Source organism: Chlamydotis macqueenii, chromosome 11, assembly GCF_036417535.1.
Source record: "Chlamydotis macqueenii isolate bChlMac1 chromosome 11, bChlMac1.mat, whole genome shotgun sequence".
NCBI lineage: Eukaryota > Metazoa > Chordata > Aves > Otidiformes > Otididae > Chlamydotis > Chlamydotis macqueenii.
Window position 1 is genome coordinate 20,743,072 of NC_141566.1, and position 23,540 is coordinate 20,766,611.

At 38.1% G+C, this 23,540-nt stretch overlaps 1 protein-coding gene across 4 annotated transcripts in view; it reads left to right on the forward strand.

The window, feature by feature from the left end:
- The first annotated feature begins 1,719 nt into the window (after nucleotides 1-1,719).
- RPS6KA6 (ribosomal protein S6 kinase A6) overlaps nucleotides 1,720-23,540 on the forward strand; it is a 254,402-nt gene continuing 232,581 nt past the window's right edge. For 2 of the 4 annotated variants that reach the window (XM_086756088.1, XM_086756085.1), the window contains exons 1-8: nucleotides 1,720-1,935; nucleotides 11,128-11,187; nucleotides 14,751-14,867; nucleotides 18,288-18,369; nucleotides 19,193-19,273; nucleotides 19,810-19,889; nucleotides 22,719-22,840; nucleotides 23,111-23,148. In XM_086756088.1, coding sequence (XP_086612214.1) covers nucleotides 1,855-1,935; nucleotides 11,128-11,187; nucleotides 14,751-14,867; nucleotides 18,288-18,369; nucleotides 19,193-19,273; nucleotides 19,810-19,889; nucleotides 22,719-22,840; nucleotides 23,111-23,148 — 661 coding nt within the window. In that variant the 5' untranslated portion in view covers nucleotides 1,720-1,854. The remainder of the gene's footprint in view (nucleotides 1,936-11,127; nucleotides 11,188-14,750; nucleotides 14,868-18,287; nucleotides 18,370-19,192; nucleotides 19,274-19,809; nucleotides 19,890-22,718; nucleotides 22,841-23,110; nucleotides 23,149-23,540) is intronic. The other 2 variants (XM_086756086.1, XM_086756087.1) reach the window with 2 other exon arrangements.

Here is a 23,540-nt window from a genome sequence, read left to right on the forward strand (position 1 = left end):
TGCTGAGGAGCATAATGGGCAGAACCTGCTGAACAAATTAAGGAACTGGAATGGGATTGTAAGAAATATTCCGCTGAAAACTGCACACCAAATGAGATCTGATATCCTCATCTGAAAACTGCACACCAAATGAGATTTGATATTCATATAGTCATGGACACGGGCTAATTAGATGGCTTAGAAAAAGGTATGAAAAATATCCAGATATATACTATTTAAACATTCATTTGAAACCTAAAACACAAGGCCTGGGTCTTCCTAAATTAATGACTTGCTATTATATTTTTGATGTTTTATTTCTCTATAAAAGACCATTGGGAGGAGGAAATCTTGATAATGTTTAAATTTCAGTGACATATTGTTGCCTTTTTATTGAATATATTTTGCTGCTTTGGTTGTGAGACCTAAAGTAAAAGAAATTCTCAATTTACTTTTTCTTATTCAGTCAGTATTCTATCTACATACATCAAAATTTTGCTTTTATAGTCTTTGACATGAATAACAATCCTAACTTCTTTGATTATTGCTTTTCTCTGAACTTCTCAAATATTATAGTGCTGAGACCTTGGGGACACAGAACACTTGTTTGCAATCTCTGATTGTTTAAGGTAATAGGAAAAGGCAGATGCAGGGAAACGGCATCTGCAACACAAGTTTCAGGCCCAAGTTCTTGCTGAGCACTCAAGCACTTTCTAAAAGTCACTTCTCCCTTGATTTCCTTTATATTTAAATTAAGATCTGCCTGATGGCACTGCTCAAGTACTTACATATTTAATCTCACAGAAAAGATTTGGCCATTTGGCTTCTTCTGGATGCACACCAGTTACACAAACAGAGGCACTGCAGTAGGCAGCTGCGTGTGAAGCAAAGGCCCACGAAGATGGGGCTTGTCCTTCTTTTTCTGTCGCTTAATTGCTCTAAAAGCACCATATTCACACAATCCTACTATAAAAAATAACGTTTGGAAGCGACCTAGCCTAAACAGTTCTATATTAAAACATAAATTCTCTCTCAAGCACTGGGTAACTTTGGTGCTAATTTCATCAAATTTTTTTGGCAATTAAGAATGGTTTGAGACTTCCTTTGCTAGCTTTACCTAAAGGGCAGGGCTTACTAAAAGGCAACGCAGAGTGTTTGAATAAAACCTCAGTGCCATTGAGGCAGTTTTCTACCCTTAAAAATATCTATTTTTGTTCATATCAACTAGTGTTTTCCAGTTCCTAAGATCAGTGATGGAGAAGTATTACTTTTTTCATCCATGGTCTTTTTTCTGCCCCCTCAGGTTTGGGAATACTGTGGTGTTTCTCTCTGAACACACGGTTGGGAACAATGGAGCCCATAACTGGGAAGAAGCAGGCCTCCCCACTCTCTCCTAGAGGCGTACAGGTTTTCCACTTTCTAGCTTTGTGTTTCACATCCTGCCACCCCTGAATTTTGAAAAACATAACTCAAGTTTTCGGGTTTTTCGCCCCCTTTGTCATTTCCCGGGACGCAGCCTCCCCGCTCGGCCCTGGCCCCCTCAGCCAAGCGCCGCCCGCCAAAAGCGAACGTTAACGGCCACCGCGCGCGTCACCGCGCGTCACTGCTCTCCCCCCACCCCGCCCGCCATGTTGGGGATTCTCCGGCCCGCCCTGACGTCATCCCCATGCCGCGCAGGCCCCGCCCCCGCCGGCCGCCATGTTGGGGGGTGTGCGCGGGGGAGCGCAGAGCGGCGCCGCCCCCGCCGGCCGGCAGCACCGGTAGCCACAGCTCCGCCGCCGCGCTCTATGGGCAGGAGGAGGAGGGGGCTCGTCGCGGGCCGGGGAACGGGCAGCGGCTGGCGGCGGCTGCCCGGCTAGGAGGAGAAGCCGGGACATGGTGCCGTTCGCTCCGCTGGAGGACGCGGAGGAGCCGGAGCCCTGCTACAAAATGGAGCTGTACGTGAGCGGCGGAGAGGTCAGTGTGGGGCCGGGGCGGGCGGGGCTCCCCGCGCCGCGGCCGGTTCCCCGCCGCCACCTGCCTCCCCGGGCCCCGCTGCCGCCTGCCAGCGGCCGGGCCGGGGGCGGAGGGCGGGCGGACCGCAACGCCCCCGTCCCCGGCCTCTCCCCGCCGGCCCCCGCCCCCGCTCCGTCCGCCGCCCTCCCCCGCCGGATCCCGGCGCCGCCGCTTCCCCCGCCTCCCTCGGGATCCGGCCCCCGCCGCCCGGGCACCTGGCCTGCAGCAGCCGCGCCGGGACCGGCCTCTCTGGCAGCTGGCCCCCGGCTCCGGCCCGTCTCGGGGAAGCGGCGGCCCCCAAGCGGGACCCGCAGCCCCTGCCCGTCCCCGCGGCCGGGCCCATCCCGCGGGCCTCCGCCGCCTCACAGCCCTTGGGGGCTCCGCGGAAATCGGGCTCCCCGGCGGGGTGCGGGCTGCGAGGCGGCCACAGCGCGCGTGGAGTGCGGAGAGGCGATAGCTTGTCAGAGTAACGCCTGCGGAAGGCCGGTGGGCTTTGTGTCGCCTTCCCAACGACGTTCATGTCACAGTTACCGGTTCCCAGCTCGCATACAACTCAGCAGGGTTTTGGTTTGGTTTTTTTTTTTTTTTTTTGTAAACTTTTTATGGCTGTAGCTCCTGTGGAAAGTTGCTTTAACTTCTGAAAATTTGATTGTACTAATCTGGATGTGCATCCAGGTCGGTCGTCCCTAGGAGAGGTGCCTTTGCTTTTTTTTTTTTGTTGAATAACTATGCAGTAATTATCATACACAAAACTAACAGAAGGAGCCAGGACTGTGTGACCGAGGTTTGGATGCTTAAACATTGTAAAGAATGAGGAATGACTTCCAGGTATTGCTTAGTGCTCTATATGCATCCATAAGCAAGTACCAAATGCTATTTAAAAGGAAATAAATGGTAAAACTGGTTGTGCAGCAATAACGTCTGTATCTCAGGACAATGTGACGCTTGAGTATTAAAACTTGCACTTTTAAATCAGAAGCGTAGGTTTGCGTATCAAGTATTGTCAAGTATGACAAATACAAGATTACACCTAGGTGTATTAGACCTGAAAGATGTTATCTAAATAAAGCTTCTTAAAACTGGTCAGACTTGCTTTCTGTGATGCAGTAGGCTTTTCTTATCATAAGTGAAAAGGTCTGTAAGCAAATTCGTTTCTTAAGTGCAAAGTGCGCAGAACAGGCGTAGGTTAAAGTTTAGGCAAGAGTGAAAGGATATCCTTTAGGGGATCTTGTTGAAATTTAATTCTCTGATTAAAAAATTACACAGGAAAAAAAAACGTAGTAATTCACAACAGAAATAAAACTATGAGGTGTTAAACTTAGCAGGGTTTTTCTTAATTATTATTATTTTCTATAGCTGTGTCTACAGAGTTCCACTTTCAAGTGCTGTAATTACTGGACATACACTTCTACACCGTGGCTGCTACTCTTTAAAATATTCTAACCATCTAATAATACTTGACGCAGTCCCTGTACCTTAATGTTAGAGAAGTCCTAATTATGTTAGTGAAGCTACAGGTAAGGATTAAAAAGTCAGCAGAAGTGTTAGGGCTTATTTGTTAATCTTACGGTTTGTAAAAATAGTATGCTGTAGTTAAGGTATGAAGCTTATTGAAGGTCTGGGAACTTTCTTGGCCATGTTGATCTGTTCTTTAAGAGTGTTGTGATATATCAGTGTTAAAATTTAAAAAACATCTGACTGTGAATGTTGTTGTGTGTCTCTCAGTATTTGCTGGCTGGGCAAATACCCCTCCACAAAGACTAATGCTGCTTTCAGAGTGTTGTGTTCAGTGCCGCTTTTATGTTGGGACTGTACTGTAAATATTGTATTGGCGGTTAGCAGGAGGCTGGAGAGCCAGCCCGAGCTCCAGCACAGCAAAGCTCAGACAGGTAGTTCTGCTGGTGGTGGTGACGTTTAAGTTATCTTCAAATGCTTGGGCTAGGGCTAATAAAGAGATGTGAGCTTGGCTAGGGCTAGTGAAGAGACCTGAGCTTGGCAACGCACCGCTCTAGGAGCCTGGTTCTGAAGTCATGCTCATCTAGCCAACAGAGCAGAGGACGGTGGATGTCCAGCTGAAACAGCTCTGTGTTCGTGACAGCCACAGGCAACTGTTTGCGACAGTCGTTCTTTAATTTGTATTTTTCTCAGGCTCGTACATGAACAACTTATTTAACAGGGTCTGCGTAAAACTGTTTCAGTTGTACTCTGATGAAAATGAGACACTGTGTTTGTTATATCTGTGTTAATCTGGCTGGCAGCGTTGGAGACTTCATCTGTACTAAAACCGGTTTCTTCAAGTTGCGTGTGAAGTTCCACATTACATTAACAAATACTTGTTATTGTAATAACACTTTATATTGAGTGCATCTCAGGGATATGTAGCACTTTTCACTTGTTGGAATGCTATAGTCACATGGTTTGGGGATTTAATAAAGGTTTATTTTGTGTTAAAATGAATTTTGGTTTGGAATCTTCATTTGAATTTTATAGAATTAATTATAGCCTTTAGTAATTACTGCAACCCTGTGTTGGCAATCTGGTAGATCTCTGTGACCTTGGCCTCACTGGAACTACAGTCAACAGTGTTACTGGGAAATGGTCCTGTATTTTGAAGACTTACTTGCATTTTCTAATGCTGTTGTCCATCAGTTGTGGCATAGGAGGAAAAATCTGAGGAGCAGTTTTCTCTGAGGAGTCTGCTTGCTGACTAAATTTAGGATTATGTTATTAGAAATAAGTGCATTTCCCGTGAAGTAGCACTTGTGTTGACTTGATGAAGTAAAAACAGTTGGCAAGGGAAGAATGCAGTCTTGGAGGTAGGAAACAGATTTTCATGCTTCAAGGCATAAAAACAATGTGAACTTTTGGAAGAAATTTAGGATTTAATTATTTTGTCCTTTTTCACGTTGGTGGTCTTTGAAGTGCTGAGGATTGCTTTTTGGACCATGCACTCTGCTCTTCCTGTCTGTTCTTAGATTCCTAGGACAGTGTCACCTGTGAAGCAGTTTTGTGACTGGGGGCATTCCTTAAGCCAGGTTCAGAAGGGTTGATGTCGTTCAGTTCAAGCTTCAAATACCAAGTGAACGTCTTTCCTCCTAAATATAGGATTAATAAGTATTTTCATGGCAATAAAAATAAGTATGAGAGTGTTGATTATAATCAACTGTTGTAGATTATTAAATTGTGATTGCAGCCTACAAAGAAACAGTAAGTGTTAACATTTTATTAACCAAGCTGAATGAGATGCATAATACTTGCAATTGGGCAGAATACAGTAATTTTGGAATTTTCTACTCATTTAGTAGTAGTAGTCTTGCATGTGTTTGGAAGGAGAAGTGTAATTGACTTAAGTGCATGCTGTTTGCAATACATGAGTATTGTGAATTGTGTAAATGCAACCTGATACTCGGATATTTATTTTTGAAATAAATACTTCAGAAACCAATTGCTTAATTGGCTGACAGTGACAAGGCTGGAACAACAAAGTGACTGGAATTTTCTGCTAGAAAACTGGGCTACATTCAAAGTTGCTGTCTTCCAAGAGGCACGTTCGTGAGTTGAGCTTTGCTGCTGTTCTGCATAATCTGTTGCCCATGCCAGTTTAAATAAATACATCTTTGATTCTGGCCAGTGTTTTTCAGTCCATCCTCTTAAGTGTGTTCTGAGCCTGGTCTGTCAAAGGCCACTGAATTTTGTCTGTGTTAGGAGTTGCATAACTCCTTTGTGAGTAATTACTGGCAGTGATGTGGATGACTCAGCTACCTAGTTTTGTGCATCTCTGAAAATCTCCACAATTAGGTGGTGTAACATTAAGAAAAGAAAGTAATAGTATTGCCTGTAACTTGAATTAAGGGCCCTCGGCTATTGCAACAATGTACAGTTTTTATAATAACTTATAAGAACAAGCTACCTTAAAAAAAAAAGTGGAAAAAAAAAAAAAAAGAGTAAGCACATTAACCTCTTAAATGGAAAACAATTACTGTCTTTGTGCATTGGAAAGTGCTACAATATAATAATAATAATTCTGGTTTGATATACCACTTGAAGATCATTTTGGACATCTGCTATGATATTCGGAGTCTCTAAAAGGAGCGGGGGTGGGGGGGTGGTCTGTTCGAGGTAGCTCACCTCAGTTCCTGCAGGACAGCTTTGGAGAAACTTCACAATAACTCTAAAGCAGAAGAATGGTATGGTTTGTTTAACTCATAATATATAGGGTTGTAATATTCACGTACTACTATTTTATTGCTTCAAGAATAGAATTTGCTGTTTTAATCAAGTTTAAATCTTACCCTTTTCCAGTATTCTTTAATCTGCCATTAAACACGATGTGCAGAGTGGCTGCTTTATGCCCCTTGATCATGGAGTTACAGTCTTCTCCCAGGCAGGCGGTAGCGAAGAGATCTCAAGTCCTTTACTGCCTTAGTGATGCCTATGCTTATGGTTAGGTTTGTGTCCTGTCATAGCCATAGCTAATCTGAGACACATGTGATTCTCTCTGATCACGGAAAGGATCAAAATGTTCTCTTAGAATTAGTAATTACATGTTGCTGGAGGTTTGTTATCCCATCTGAATGTATCACTTATTTGTCACGGGAAAATAACTTTGTAACTTTCCCTGGTAACTTATTATGGGTTTAAGTTTTGGTGTGGGTGGGTGGGTTGGTTTGTTTGTTTTAAGGTAGGTGGCTTTATCTTCCTCTTTTACTTGGCATGTTTAAAGAGAGTGTGAGTGAGTTACCTGGCTTCTTCCTTTTGTGAGAGGAGCCGAGGGGCTGAGGCTAGCATAGAGTTCGTGCAGTGAGCGGATAAGAAGAAAATTCAGCGCAGACCTGCAGAGTCTCATGTAGGCACTGCCGTCAGTGGGACATTCTTCCTCTGGTCATGTTGTGGTAGGGTGGGACTCGGCTTTAGAGGGTGTAACCCTGTGTCCAGTAACCCTAATAATACTGGTTTGTCTTCCTCTTCATGGGGTTGGCTGCTGTACTGGGGGAAATTGTTCCTCCCAGGCAGCAAAGAGCACTGAACCCAACTTGGGCACCTGGATGCAACAACAATATCTACTTTTTAAAAAAAAAAAACAAACAAACCAACACAACTGTTGCATGGAGAAAAGTTGTGGATGTTTTATAGGAAAAGCAGACGTCTTTAAGCTTCAGTTTTGTTCAGAGTGACTTTGAGGTGTTTTTTACAAAAACAATAAAACCCCTCACCTGTTGGGCTGTGCACAGAACCCCTGAATTTCTCCAGCCTATCTCAGGAAATAAGATCCAGTAGGCCAATGTGTTGCTAATTAAATTAATGATGCAAACTCTCTGCAGATGTGATTCAAAATAAATGAGGAACAAATGTGGTTGTCTTGACAGGACTGTTTTTCAAAGGATTTTTTTTTTTTTCCAAAGTCTTTTCAGAATGATTGGGGCTTCTAATGTAAGCTTCCACTCTGACATTTTAGAAATAAGTATTTGAAGTAATGCTTTTGTGTGTAGGGAGGCAAACTCGTTTGTCCTGTGTTCGTTTGGAAGAATTGAGAGGTGTAGGTCTGGTGACTGTAGCTGCAGTAGCTTAGCAAATTAAGCACAGTGAAGGAGGAACCGTGGAGGATGCAGAAGCTTTTGTTGACCTATACGTAGAATTTTACCTGTTTGAAGCCAGGCAAGCTTATACGTGAGTGTTGATGAATAATTCTTTCTACTTCTAATAATACCATGATTATAAAATTCCCAACTCTGTTTTTTTTTCTATAAAATTTTTAATTCTCTTTGAATGGCTAAATGAAGACATATAAAAGCAGGGCAGAACAAACCAGCTTTACATCATCTTCTGTTTTTCCATGTAGTTAGGCATTTTTGCCGACCATTTTTCTAGCTGCTTTTGGCCAAAACCTATAGGTCCACCAAACCATAATGCATTTACCATCTAAACTGTTAAAACATCCTTCATATGGGGGGAAGACGGTTCTAGTCTTTGGTAGAACGGTAATTCCTCTGTTCTGCTGTAATTATTGGAGGTGAAACATATGCAATAATAGTTAAGCCTTTTAGCAGCCCACAAAAGCCCTCTGGGTGTTCTCCCAAGGGAATGGGGTATAGTCCCAGCTAGTCATGGGATCCAGCGCGGCTGTTTAAATCGGAAGGCAGATTGCGCTGTGTTACCTCAGAGGCGGTCTGGTGTCGGAGGACTGGGTCTCTTAGCCTGCACCTCTGGAAAAGTAAGTTTCTTACCTGCCAGGTTGTCTAACCTTAACTTTGTTCTCATCTTTTAATATGTCTGAGTTTAGTTTGTGTTTTAGTGAAAGTTAGTATTTAAAATATTCAATTATTTGCAGGACTCTAGCAGTACTGAACAGCAAAATGATTCAAGGATGAAAGAATCTCCTTCAGAATAGTGGTACTCGCTTCCTTTCACCTGTTCTCTTTATAGAGATAAATACTTTCTAATGCTCAATCACAAATTAAATTTGTGCGTTCGTAGGTATTTAGTAAGTAATGACTTAGAGGTTAAAATAGTTCTGTTCTGTTCTATATATGTTTGTGCATAAATATTCATGATCAGATCTCTAAAAGGGGTACCTGTTGGCTGCGGAGGCAGTTCTTGTATTTGGTGTCCGTAATGGTGGGAATTAAGTATTAATTGTGCTTTTTCTTTTTTGCCTAATATGAAAGACAGTGGAAACTTCTAGTTACTGAAACTTGGCCAATATAAGTAACTGTACAGAACAGAAATTAGTTGATTTTTGTCATTGATTTTTTTAACTGAATGAGTAACAAACTACTAGTTCTTTAAAACTACTAGACTTTGGGTTGTGATCCAACAGCTTTGTTGTCATTTGTTTTGTTTGGTTGTTTTTTTTTTTTTTTTAAAGGACAGTGACCAGGATTCACAAACAAATAAAGCAAAAGTGTAGTCATGTATATCAGGCGATAAAAGTAGATTCATGCTCTTGAACACAAAATTCTTTGGACTAAAAATTGGCAGGTATCCCAGTCTTTGTAGTTATAGAGAGACTGGACAGGGGAAAAACCAACCAAACAAACAAACATGAACAACAATGAAGAGGAAAGCTGTGCGATAGGAAATTGTTAATTAAGATGACATTTGATTACCTGCCATAAAAATCCAATAAGGTACTATATTTGATTTGCCAGAAAGCTGAAAGTATGCCTACATGGTGTGCTCAGGAACTATGTAGATAACATACTGATTTTTGGTTAAGAGTCCCATTAAAGGAGTGAGAGGTTTCTGTATCCGATTGCCTGGAGTGAAGCTACCGTTTTCAGTGTATCTGCAGTTCTTCTGGCTAGTGGTTTTGGTTCCAGAGCTTAAATTTAAGTAAAAAAAAACTTGGAAAATGTTGAAAATTTAAAGAAAGAAAAGGTGACATGCACACTAAATTCACTTCAAATTAAAGTCCATGAGTGAGGAATTGTATTCCTGAGCACCTGGAGTAGAAACCCGTTTTCTTACTAGGTCCAAATAAGCTTTTTGGACAGCTTCGGTGGGCCGCACACTGATTCACACTTGAATGTAGTCCAGTGATAATCGTGAGAAGAAATCACGTGGCGGTGATCGCTGAAATGAGGTTGGACTTCATATCTGGTCTGAACTTGGCATTACTTCTTGATGTATCCAGTTAATTCATACAGTAACAAGTATAGTGGGTGTCTCTTAGAAGACTCTTAGAAGAAGCAGTGGAAGTGGTTAAGGGCTTGCTTAGATAATGCAGTCATGGTGGTATGAACCTGTCCCTTCAGCTCTCCCCATTTGTTGAGCTTTCTGTTTTGTTTTTAAAGAGAGGCATGGTCTTTGTGGTATTTCAAGATTATTTGTAGTCCTGTGTTTTACCAGCTCACATACTGCAATATGGTATGGTCGTCAGTGTCTTAGGCATGTATTTTAGATAAGTTAGAAGTATAACAGAAAAGTCATTACTTGGTCTAAGAACTTAATTGTTTCAACTTCTGTTTTCAGGGGGAAAAAAAAGTAGTTTGAGTTTCCTTATATTATTTCTAGTTAGTATTTTCTTACATGAGGTCTATGCCACATGAAGGTAGTGATGCTGAACAATTAACATATAAATAAATAAGTAATTATCGCTAGTAAAATCCATAATTGACCTCACCCGATTTTGTCAGGTATTTCCAGTTTTTAATTAGTGCTTTGCATGTTGAAACAGAGCATGTCCTTTATATTTCTGTGGGTTTTTTCTCTTTCAGTTGTTAAAAAACATTGAATTGTTTGTTAGTTAAGGAGAGCCAAAACTAAATAACTTTACCTAGAAATTAAACTCTTTTTACTGTGTCTCTGGGCTTGGTATCTTTGTTGTTTGAAGTGTGTGAAGAGGGGTAGGCAAATGCTGGCAAGTATTGTGCTCATTTAAGAGCATTTCATTTATTTCCTTCTGTCCACATGCATATCATACTTTTTTGCCTCTTAAAGGTGTTATTTTTGACATTGATCCACAAATATTTTAATATACAGATCTACAGTTTCTAAAGTACTTCATTAAATTTTGAGTATTGTATTTGCTAGATATTTAAGTAACTTTTGATGCAAGCAAATATTTAGAGGAATATAATTTTTTGAGGAAATAGGTAATTCTTTTTGTGTATAAGAATTGTGTGGTATGTATTCCCAGTTCTAGCTGCTCTTGCACGTCTCCCTCTTGCCCCAGAAAGATTTGAAGTTACTTTTGAGTCTTTTCTCCTTAAACTGCAAATTAGTTTTTTGCAGCAGTTTTAGGTTTTTAAGTTTCTGAGAAGCATCCACAACATAAATTTTGTGTGTAATGGTAGAATTTTATGTTGATGTCACTTTGTATGGATGTAGCTTTGTATTATCTGTAGCTTTTAAAGAAGGAATTGTAAATTCATTCCCATTAAGTAGCACCATGGAATGGGGTTTACAAAGAGATATGCTAAATTATACATAAGGGAGATGCCGAATATAACTACTAAGTAGTAGTATTTCTTTGAAACTACAGTTTTAAATTAGAGCAACAAGAACACCAGTTTTCATTTATGTGTTCTGAAATGTAAATTGGTCAAATTATGAACTCAACTTACTTGAAATTGTTAGGTCTTAATGTTGGTTTTGTTTTGTTGTTTGTTTTTTTTTCCTTTCTCCTGCATTCCCTTTCCTTCCCTTCTCCAGCTAAATGGCCTTAAAATGGCAGATGAGCCCATGGAAGAAGGTGAACCATATTCCTACCACGTAAGTATATTTGATAGATGCTCAGTTTAGACACTCATTAGCATGACTTCCTTTTGAAGCAAGATTTATGCATTCCCTGCTCTTTAATAACTTTTGAACCTGTCATTTTATTTGACCAGATCTGAAGAGACTCTAAGTCTCCAAGATGATATTGGAAATTAGTACCTGGGTAGGGGCTGGAAGTGCCTTATTTGGGAATGTTTGCCGTGTGAGGCAGTGCTTTTTGAAAAACAGGTTCTGTGTGCTGGAGAGCGCGTTTACAGATCCCTGAACCTCAGAAAATGCTCAGTCCAACTTTGAACTTTTTATACACAGAGTGCTTAATGTTGCTCTTATTACACTCTCATCTGTTCTTCCTTTGTATTTTTTAATGTAGTTGCTGTACATTCATCTAGAAGATACTTGGTTTCTGCTGTTTTAGAACAGAATTAATTTTTACACCATGTTAATTTGACTTTTATATAAAAAAATATCCCAGATAAACCCTGTTGAGAATGGCTTTTGTCCAGTGCCTTGGTGATGTGCATGTTTAGGGGATGCTGAAGATCAGTGTTCTATATGCTGACTAAATCTTGGAATAAACTTCAGGCTAATTTTCTGCATGGTCAGATGCCGGACTTTGCATAGAAAAATTTGCCATCACTTTTCAACACACACATCCATATATTTTTGAATAGGATCATGGAAGAACCTATCAAGTAGATCGTATTGCCAGCTGTAACCACTGCTTTGTATTGCAGTAATAACTTTTTCAGTAAGTGATTTGGAGAATAAACTCTTGGGAGTAGAAAAGTGCTGCTTGGACGTTTCCTGGTGTGGAGTAAGTAAATAAACCGTCAGTGTCACAGTCATCTTATGCGTAGCAAAAACAGATGAGCAACGGGTTGTCTCAATCTTTCACTGTACCTGAACCAGAACGATGTTGTTGAGCTTGTTTGTTAGGTGCTTGCAGCTTCATACCAGTCAAGCTGTAACGAAGTAAGATGGCACAAAGCCATAACCGATTGCGGCGTTTCTTTCAGTGCTTTGCCTTCTGTTGAACCTGCTGGCAATAGTTACCTCTAGATTTTGCAAGGCGACTCAGTGGGAGCTAGTACCTGAGCTATGAAATAGATTTGCTGCTCAAGCAGCAGAGCACAAAATCAGATAACCAGATTTACAGTTCATGGAGGCCCAACTAGAAATGAAAATGAAACTGGCTTGTATCTCTGTTCAACTCTGTACCTGCTCATTTATTGTTGATGATGCAGAGGTCTCTTTATATGTCAGTCATGCCAATTTTTAGTACTTTAATGATAGTTAAGTAGGTGAAATTACATAGACTTCTTTTGTGAAGGTAAAACACTTAATAAAAAAAAAAACTCACTTCATACATCTCAAGTTAATCTTTATTTGCATGGAAAACATTTTTCTCCTCAGTTCACATTTAGAAATAATCTGTCAGTCTCCGCAGCAACTGCGTGTGATGTCACAGGCTAATGGCTCAAGGTGGGTGACAAATAGAAGAGCAGATAAACTCTTAAAGATCTTTTCTCATGCCAAGGTTCACAGTGTTAGGGAATACAAATTAGGATGTTCAAGCAAAAAGACTTCTAAGTAGAGTATTTACATATTTCATAAAAGAACCAGTCATTAAGTTTGTTGTACAACTTGGTGTATAACTAGAGAAATCACTGCTTGCATCTGTCATTAGATGACTTGAAATGCTAGTGTTCTTACCTGCCTTAAATTCCAGGCATGTGTTTAAAAAATAGCGATGTGTGTCTTTCATAGAAATGTGTAATGCATCGTCAGCAAGATGGATGGATGAAATGAAGTTGGGGTGTATACACTGTGTTATCAGTGCATGTCAGCTGTTTTGTTTTTTTTTTTGTGAACAAAGGAAAATAAAGTAGCTTAGAGTGTGAATTAAAGAATTAACTTTATTATCCAGCAGTGCCTTGTCTTAGTAGCTACTGTTGCATGGGAAGCAGGGGGAACAAACAGGCCTTTTCCAGAAAAAGTATGAAATAAGAGATGTAGGGGAGGGGGAAGGACTCATGTGCAATAAGAACTGGTCTACAGTTTGTGAATATATGAAGATGTTAGTTTGAACTCTTTCTTTCCCCCTCTGGACAAACAAAGCAATTAAGGCATAGATAGTTAATGCGTGTCTATGCATAATGGCATAGACAGTGTGATGATTGCCTCCCCCCTTTTTTTTTTTTTTCTTTATTTATTGCAGTAAGTACATACACATGACCAGGTTTCTACCCTGAACTTCTTTTTAACCACACCTAGATAATTTTATCTAGATACTTCTATATCAAGTCTGATAATGCTGATTGTAAGTTTTAATGTGTGGTCTTAGACAGCAAGACTTTCTCTAGTCAACTTGGACTAAAGAATTCGTTCTTAAAACCAACCGTTTCATCAAGTGGCCAGGTCTTTTTCTGATGGTGTACATACTTGTCATTGGCAATGCACAGAGGCTTAGTAGAGTGTTTTACTGCTCTCTGCTAAGAGAAGCTTTCAAAATGAAGAGCTAAAGAGAGGACAGAAGGACAGTTAATAATAATTTGGATACCCTAAAAGTGAAGCACTGCAAAGTTGTATTTATACTCTGTGTACAAGAAATTCATTGCTGTTCTTGATAGAGCTGAGGAGTGCTACTCCTTTTCTACATGCAAGCTGAGGTTGCTGTTGTAGGCCTTAGCACGTAGTTTGTAGTTTCAAGGTGCTTATTTTGACACCTCGCTTGTTTTGGCTCACAGAACCTTGTCCTACACTGTAAAAGCTGCAATACATCATCTGATTTGTTTTCAACATGAATGTTCGTCTTTTCGCAATTGTAGCTGCTGTGTCCTGGTTTGATGAAGATGAGAATAACAGGGAAAAGTCAACAAAACACTAAATCTTTTACCGACCTTGGAATTACCTTCAGCTTTCTGAAGGAAGCCTCCACACAGGATAGCCTTTCCATGAGCTCTGCGGCTCAGAGATCTGTTCCTTCTGATGGATGCAAGAATTTGCAGAGTTCTTAAGATGACTCATATCTTATTTATGCTTTTCAAATGATGCATATTTCTTTAGCTACAACTGGATGACTGTATTTATTATTTGCTGCTGTGAAAAGCAATAGTTACCTAAAATGATGAAATGCAATTTAGCTTTCATTAAGGCTATTTCAGGGAAGGGAAAGATGAGAAGAGCAATCACTGGGAAAACTGAAGGTTCTAAACCAGAGGTGAAGCACAGAAGGATCAGCTTAGACTTGGTTTCAAAATCTGTGTATTCCTTTCATGTAAGAAAATCCATCTTCGCTGTAGTTGTAATATTTTTGCCAAAAGGAAATGAGCATTCTTTGAAAATTTTACTTTGGTTTAGGGATTTTAGATGTATTTCTTTAAGAAAGGATGGATGGGAGAACTCTTCATTTGAACAAGTTTATTTTATGCCTTATTAGAATTTCAAATATTTTATTTAAAAAAAAAAAGGGAGCAGGCGTTTACATGGACTTGTAACAAGAGTTGCTTAATTCAGGCCTGTTCATTGTTGTCTTTTTGTTTGCCTTGAAATAATAGGATGAAGGAAGTGTGAAAGAAATTCCTATTACACACCATGTGAAAGAAGGATGTGAGAAAGCAGATCCAGCGCAATTTGAACTACTTAAGGTTCTTGGACAGGGATCATTTGGAAAGGTAAGATAACAAACTTTGATTTCGTCTGATGTCCACTTTGAACCTGCCTTTGTTTTATTAACGTTTTACTTCCCTTATTTCTGTAATACTACAAGGTTAGGTATAAACAGAACAAATCTGAGTACAGGTAGATATGCTTGTGGAAATTGCCCTGTTTTGGAGGAAGTTATCCATCCCATTTTGCAGTTGGTTGATGTGGGGTTTTTTTTGTTTTGTTGTTTACAAAAAAATAGCCTTTCTGACTTGGCATTTTTTGGAAGAAAAGCAGTGCCTTTCTCCATAGACCTGTCCAGACAGTCAACCTGAGAGGGGTTAGCTGAAGTACATTTTTGGATAAGACAGTCAGATTCATGGCAGAGTCACTGGGAATGTTTGATAAGTTACTGATGAATTTGATCTTTCTCCGATCTTGCTCTGATGCCAAGGGAGCACTGTTTATAGCAGGACACAAAGTCATATCGGAGACAGGGAGGCAACAGCCTCAGTCTCTAGGCAGAAGGGTGAGTCAGAAGCAAATTTTAGGAGATCTGCCATGGAAAGTTACAGTTTGCTTTAACTGAACAGAGAGGCGTGTTTGTGGTTCATCTGTACTGGCATCTACAGCTTCGTGGAAACAATGGTACCAACAGCAAGGGATTTTACCGGTTGGGTTATAGAGTTAGAGGTGGTTTTTATGGAACAGCTCTGGTATTGACAGGCTCTGTTTGGCTAATGCCATGGCTCTTTGAAATAAAATTATGGTATGTTCAACTGCCTCAAGACTTTATTGCAGCATCTAGTGAGAAATCAGAATGAGCAATATCTCTCTCCATATGGATTGGCTCATATCTGCTGTAGTTAAGGTTGATGCCTGGGAGGCAGCAGAGGTGTAATAGACATTGATAGACGCTTCTGGAGGAGATGGTGATTTGTCTTTTAATGATGGTACTTGACACGCTGTGAATGTTTGACTTTTTTCAATATGTGAGATCTGTATTGATGTAGAAGAATGATTGTGGTAGTCTGGAACTTGAACCAAAGTACCAATAAAGTCAATAACCTGGGAAATGTATTTCAGTCTTTATTTTTTTATTTTGTTGTCATTATCAAATGATTTACAGGTAAAAGACTTTAAATGAACAATTATACAAATAGGGTATAGAAGAAATATAGCAATTTTTTGTTAAAATATTTTTTTAATGTAGAAGTGAAATGAAAAATCAAATGTCTCAGTCACTAGTTTGAAACATATTAATTCAAATATTAATCCTAGTGTATAAGAAGCTAATTTATTTTTTAAAACCAGACTCTCAAACTAGATCTTTTACAACACATAAAAATAGACAATCAGCTTTATATCTGGAACAGACATCTTAGCCCTGACTCAGATTCTGACTTTACAGAGTTCTGATAGTGTAAGGAATGCTCTGGCTCAGAATCCCACCAACCTGGCGAGATGTCTGGATTAGAACTTTTGAAACTTGGCAGTACTTGGTTTAGGAACCAGCTTTGAATTGGACAGTAACTGTTGCACATCTGAACAGGCCTCTTTTTATCTAGTATTTGTTGCTTTCTGTGCAAAGAGAAAACAAACAACGAAGATCAATGTCTGTTGCCTTCATGGTGTTTGTTTTCTCTTTCTAGTTCCTACTTCCAGAGATCTCCCTTTGGGTTTAGCAAACACAAGGTTTGTTTGCTTTGGCTAGTATCGTGCTACAGCCCATGTCTTTTTTTGACGTCTGTGCAGGATTTAACGCTGCTTCACAGAAATAAGGGGTTAAACCTCCTGCCCGTTACTGAGTTTCTACAGCCTTTGATGGTGTTCTGAGGCTTCAGAACCTGCTCTGCTGAAAATGGTCTTTGATTTGCTTAGGTGAATGGTTTACGTAATGTGTCCCTCTTGATTGTGCTTTGCAATTAAAAACCAATTGTTGCACCTCCGCAAGATGTGGGATTATGAAGACTTTGTCTGCTAATTAAATAGATGGTGCTCGAGTAGTTTTCAGTGGCGGCTGTTTTGGTCCTTATCAGCAGAATTTGCAACTTGTACGTTAATTCCTTGCATTCTGACAAGCTGCTAGTTATGAAGCGCTAAAATATTTGTACATTCTTATTAATATTTTACTTTTCTAGTCATGAGTGTATTACTCTACAGAAGTTTTCTTATTTGCTGGTGTTTGAATTACTACTTTTACTATTTGAGCATCAATATCGTGTAACAGGAGAGCCATGCTGTAGGTCGATCATTGGGCAAAATGTAAACAAAACAAAAGCCTGATAACCTTGAAACATGATGACGTTTTTCTTCTAACTAGAGTTTAAAGCAAAACTAACTCCTCTCCTAACTCTGTATAACTTATTCAGTGACAGCGTGTGAATTTCTGATTCTAGAATAGAAAATTCAACAAACTTATTTGATTATTTCTTAAATAATTCTAGATATTTAATAATTTCTAACGTGTTATATATGTAAATGAAAATCTGAATAAGGTAAGATCAGAGAGGCAATTTCAAGTGGTTTTTGGCATTTTCTTGTGACTTGTAAATTTTTTTTTTTTTGCAGTACAAACATTCCTCATAGCTAGTAATTGCTATTGTAAGAACAACAACTTGGAAACAGGAGCACATACCAAACAACTCTGTAAACTGAAAGACCTGCTAGTTAGAATAATGCAGTACAAATACACGTACCTCTACTGACTAATATTCTAACATTACACTTTTCTTAGTGTCAAGTTATATACCATCTGTCTTTAAAACTCCTCTGGAAAGAAAAGAGTAGAAAAACCTGTTGGAGTTGCTATTCCAGAGGGAAAAGGGCGCTTTGATCTTAAATGGTGAGGCTTCCTTGCTTTCGTCTTGCCACACTTAGAGAATTCATTATTATAGCCTATTGCATATTGGAGACTTGGGTCTTGAACCTCAAAGATCTCTTAGGAGGTGGCAGACCAGGCAGAATTGTCTTTCTCTAAGAAAGTAATGTAAAGAAACGCATTTATACAAGTACTTATCAAATAAGTACTTATTTAAACTGCAGGCTGTAGGAAAGAATGTATAGTTTATGACCAATGTGAATACTTCAGAGAGCTTGGTGGTGCATGTACCTCTAATCTGATTAAGGAAATGCAATTTTGCCCTTCCTTTCAAGATGCGTGCTTAGGAGAGAACACTGAAAGCTGTCTGAAATTAGTAGGAGGTTTGTAAATGCTTTGTGCTAGTTGCTTATTTGATTGCTAAGCTTGCTTATGCAAAAAGACTTATTATGAATATTCAGCATCTTTTTATTCCTTGGAGTTTTTGAGAAATGGGATGGAGTTAGGGACATGTGATCTCCTTGTCTGTAGGAATGAAATGAAAAGTACAGACATAGTAATGGCTTTTGGTCATGCTTACATAAAATATTTTCAGCAGTAATTTCAAAAGTGGTGTTTATGTTACCAGGTCTTCCTTGTACGGAAAATAATTGGTCCTGATGCTGGGCAACTTTATGCAATGAAAGTTTTGAAAAAAGCTTCTTTAAAAGGTACGTTTATCTTTTGAATTGGAACTTGAGAAAATGATTTTCAGTGCAACCGTATCTCTTAAATAAGTATTGTAAATACTTGTCTTTAAAATATTTTTTAAAAAATAATTTTTAGTGGGTTCATGACTGTTCTCCGACAGTAGCTTTTTTCTAGAATAACTTTAAGTTCATTATTTTAAATCTGACCAGATAACTTTGATTATATGGTAAAAAGTACGCTTTCAAAGTTTCAAATTGCGTTATTTAATTGTTTAGTTTTTCATTATATTTCATAAACAATTTTCTTTTTTTCATTCATTAAGTTAGAACTCTGTTGTGGTTAAAGATGTTAAGTCATTACCTCTTGTTGTAGGTGCCATAGCAGGCTAACTTACTGTTTTGGCTTTCAGAACACACTTTAGTGGAGGCAACTCTACTGTATGTAAACAGGGACTGTTACTAGTTGAAGAGGAGAAAGTAATCCTGAAAGGCAGAAAATACATATTCAGTACAGATAGTTAATTTAGAAGTTGAAGTTAGCTGCCTGAAAGTGTAGGTGTGAACTTCTTTCTCTAAAGTAATCTGGATTATCACAGAATACCAGGATGTGTTGGAAAAAAAAATGTAGACATTAAGGAAGCTGGGGCAGGTAAGAAAACAGTTTTGCTGTCTGCAAGCATGTGTTTTGTGGAGACTTAAGAATTAAAAACAAATAAGGTAACAAGGAAAAATACTTCTTTAGATAGCAAAGACTTTCCGTATGTTAATTTCTACTCCATGTGTGTTTTACTAAATACATTTGTTTCATACTAGTGTTTTTTCTTTTTTCTTTTTTTTTCCTTAGTTCGGGATAGAGTTCGTACAAAAATGGAGAGAGATATATTAGTAGAAGTAAATCATCCATTTATCGTCAAACTGCACTATGGTTGGTATTTTTTTTTTCTTTTTTTGCTACTGTTTCTTTCATTACTTGAAGGCATAGCTGACCTTGTTCTTTCTCAGTTTTGTAGTGTCCATTTTAGTGTCCAAATTAGATTCTAGCAACTTTAAATCACAGGGTTAAAAAAAGGAATGTAAATACACATGTATATAAAAGTTTAAGTTAAGTTATCTTGAAATCAAAGATTTAGAAAATTCTTACAAGTTGTGCAGAGATTTTTTACTTTTCATTGAGTAAAACCAGAACACAGTAGTTTAACATACTTGGTGATTCCCTCTCTGACTATGGAGAAATAAAAGAACAGTATTTTAATGATATTTTATGACTAAGATATTACTTGCTTCTTCACAGAAGACTCATTCAATAAATACCTCATGTGCTGCTGAATTGTTTCAGTCCCGTAACAGAAATATTACCTTTCATTGAAATTTCCAAGTTATAAAAGCATTCAGATCTGTGTTGTAGATCATCTTTGTCACACAAATTTTTTTGTTTGTTTTTTCTTTTTTTTTATTTTGAAGCCTTTCAGACTGAAGGGAAGCTATATTTAATATTGGATTTTCTCAGGGGAGGAGATGTATTCACACGATTATCCAAAGAGGTAAGTACCTAAAATTTTATTTCAACTCAGTGTTAGACAAGAGGTTACCTTGTAACCCGGTATAGGATTGTCTTCTTTAACTGTTTCACCCACATTTCTTGTCATAGTCAAGTTATTAAAAACTTAGTTGGGCTTCCCTTACATAGTCTAGAAGATAATCTGTAATCCTAAGAAACATCAGTGTGGATTGATTTGTAGCCTAAGTTTGAATTTGATGTCTGCTAAGTACAGTTCTTTTGTCTAAAAATGTTTTGTTGCTTGGAAACGTAACTGAAGTAAATTAAGGTTTAGCAATTAAAAAAAAGGGAAGTATAGTTACTGTGCTCATAGCCAGCTTAGGTGCTGCTGGAAGCCCACATCTGTAAGAGATTTCTGCTGCACTGTAAAGTTTCATAATGCTGTAATACAAACCCTAATGCTTAATTTCACAACATGTGAATATTGAATGCTTTTGAGACCACTCCCCTTCATCTAACATTGGCACGTAACTGGAATTTTAATTTTTCATTTCTATTTTTATTTTGTGGAGAGACAGCTTCAGAGGAGGCAACATGATGCAGCCTCTTACTATTTTTTTTCAGACACTTGTCATCAAATTTTTATTATATGTTACCTTAAGTACTATGAACTATAAGACTTTTATTTTCTTTCTGCAAACCTTTATTAAAGATCTAAATTTTTAATGGTGATTTCTCAACAACTTCACCATAAGAGAGCTTTTCAGTGTTTTCACTAGTGTAGATACATTTATATTGCTAATGCATAGTAAAAGCCATCTTCTTAAGTGAGAACACTGAGTATCTGACTGATTTTTCATGACATGAAGGAGGTTGTTTTCTCCCCAGTATGTAAGTATGCTAGTTTTTTTCCCCATATACTTTCTGTAAAAATAAAGCTTTACTTTAGGAACAGGCAAAAAAGAAGATAGACTTTAAAAGAATTTTTATTTTCTTTTTTTTTATAAAAAGCTGACCTTGGCAAAACAGTGATCATGTCTAAGAACTGAGCTCAAAATTAATTAACCTTGGGTCTTAAACAAATCAACTGACTTATAAAAGGTTATTGGAACAGTAGGTAAGAAAGAGGTGAATCTCTGCTTTGATATAGGATGTGTAATTACAGAGGAAATTCTGGTAAAGCAGGAAGAACTATTCCTTCGCACTAACACAGCCAGGATTACCGAGTATGCAACATCCTTAAATAAGGGATGCAAGTCTATCCATAATAACACAAGCTAAGTGGTTGAGAGGGGCACGTATTCCCTCTGGGAATAAAGTAATGACTGTCAAGTGTTCTTACTGTAGGTCTCTACATGTTTTTCCGAAGACTTCAGTTACCTTCTCTGATGGCTTTTGAACACTTACTGTGTATAGAGATAAAATTTTAAAAAATCAAGCCTTTTTATTTTCTGGTGGGAAGACTAGGTATTTTCAAAAGCACATGATAGAACAAAGACAGTGGACAATGCACATGAGGGTAAATTCCCCATGGCATTTCGTACTTTCCACGCAAGGATAATCTTAAATTAATTGGGTTTGGTATGAGGTTATTAAAACACTTTTGTTGGTCTTTGAATTCTAATGTGAGTATGAGAGTTTCAGCTGTGGAAGTGAAATGAGTATATAATGAAGTTTTCATTGGTAACATTTAATGAAGTTGACTTGCATCGTGTTTAATTTCACACAGAAAGCAATTTTAAATGAAATTATTATTGGGAGATTGTAGATTACCATTAGCATCATTGCATTCTGAGATTTGCATTTTTGGGTGCTCCAAGGACTCGGGGTATTCGGGGCTTCCTCTTGCTGTTTTGGATATATATGAAAACCAGTATCAACATTGCTCTTTATAAAATCAAGGTGAAACTTTATGTAGCGCAAGAGCTTTATTGTTCATACAACATTAATAACTACCATTATGGAAATCAGGAATATTTCTGTTGCCAGTAGAACAGATTACACGTGTGCGATTTGAAGTACAGATCAGTGTATTACTAAATAAGTAAACCCAGTTACCTTAATTTGTCTTGTTAGCTATCTGCTGTGCAGTTGAGGTGGATGTTCTTCTTGTTCCTGGTATTTTCAACAAATAAGGGAATAGTTCACTTAAACCTCAAATTCAGTTCCAGTAATTTAAAGATTACTGGTTTCTCCAGTAACTTGTAGAACATGACAAGAGCCAAAGCAGGTATAATTCTTGTGTATGAAATTAGAAGCAGCTTGTTGAGTATTTAGGATAGAAATGCATCTCTCGAACGCTCTATGTGCAAGGTCAGTCAGTTTTTCAGTATCTCACTAGAGTTCTTCAAATTTCTTTTCCTAAGAAGAGCAGAATAGGTTCTTCAACTCCCACTGCAGATTTTCACGTTGTTGTTATTTTCACCAAAGTGTTTTATTTTGCATACTTTTTTCTAAATTATTTCTAGGGTTTTTTTTCTAAATGTTGTTCATATGAATTCACAGAGGCAGTCACCCAATACAGCAGTCATACTAAATTTTACGATGCAGCAGAAAACAGTCTGTATAGGATTATGGCAGAAGGAGTGCTGCTGGTCAGTAACGCCAAATGTAACAATTAAATTTATTACCTTAAAAGTTAGCTAATGCTCTGCAGTACGTGCTGACATTTTTGTTTAAGTGCTGCAGGTAGTTCTTCTGTATACTTGATGATTAGCCTATATTAGTATATAATTTCTGTTAGGTAAATTCACAAATTACAAGTTCATAAGGTTACTTCTAAAACATTTTGAAATTTAGGGAGACAGGTTGATATTTTTTTAGATTGCAGTTTTAAAAACTGAAGACAAGATCAGAAGGTAAATCTATACAGTTCTTATTAGGTTATGTTTACAGAGGAAGATGTGAAATTCTACCTCGCAGAACTGGCCCTTGCTTTGGATCACCTTCACAGCTTGGGAATTGTATACAGGGACCTGAAGCCAGAAAAGTAAAGTAAAATGTATTTTACCACTATTACGTGTATTTTGCTTGTTGCTTTGCATTTTCCACTATTGTGATGTAAAAACATTAAAAATACTTTTGTTAGACTATGTAAACAAACATTAAAATTTAAAAATATGTCTGTGATTTAAGTGAAATACTATTGGCTTGTTAAATTAATAATAGAAGTTGGAGATAAATATTGTTAACTATTATAGTTTAAACGTTATGTGTAACCATTGCTCTTTATGTGTATTGGTGAATGTGAATTTTAATTTTCAGCATTTTGCTTGATGAAGCAGGACATATCAAGTTAACAGGTAGGTAATGTTTATTAGTACAGCACTTTTCGAACATATTTCTGTATAAGACTAAGATACCCATAGTGATGGCTGGAGTATGTGTGAGCCAGTACTCAGCTGTTTAGAAAACTTTCTATGTATCCCTTCCCTATATAATGATTATTTTTATAGTATTAAGTAGTTTTATTGAAGTATTTTAGATAGTCAGAGACTTTATCTGATGGTTTTGGTCATTTGCCAGATCCTGATGTCCATGCAGGTACCACTGAAGTTAGTTTTCATATTGGTTAATATTTGCGTAGATCAAATTGCAGCGTTAGCAGCGATATTGCTGTAAAGTGCAGATCCTAATTGCTGTGGTTAAAATAGAAGAAGTGTAGTTGAAAAGATAAACCCAAACATTGAATGTG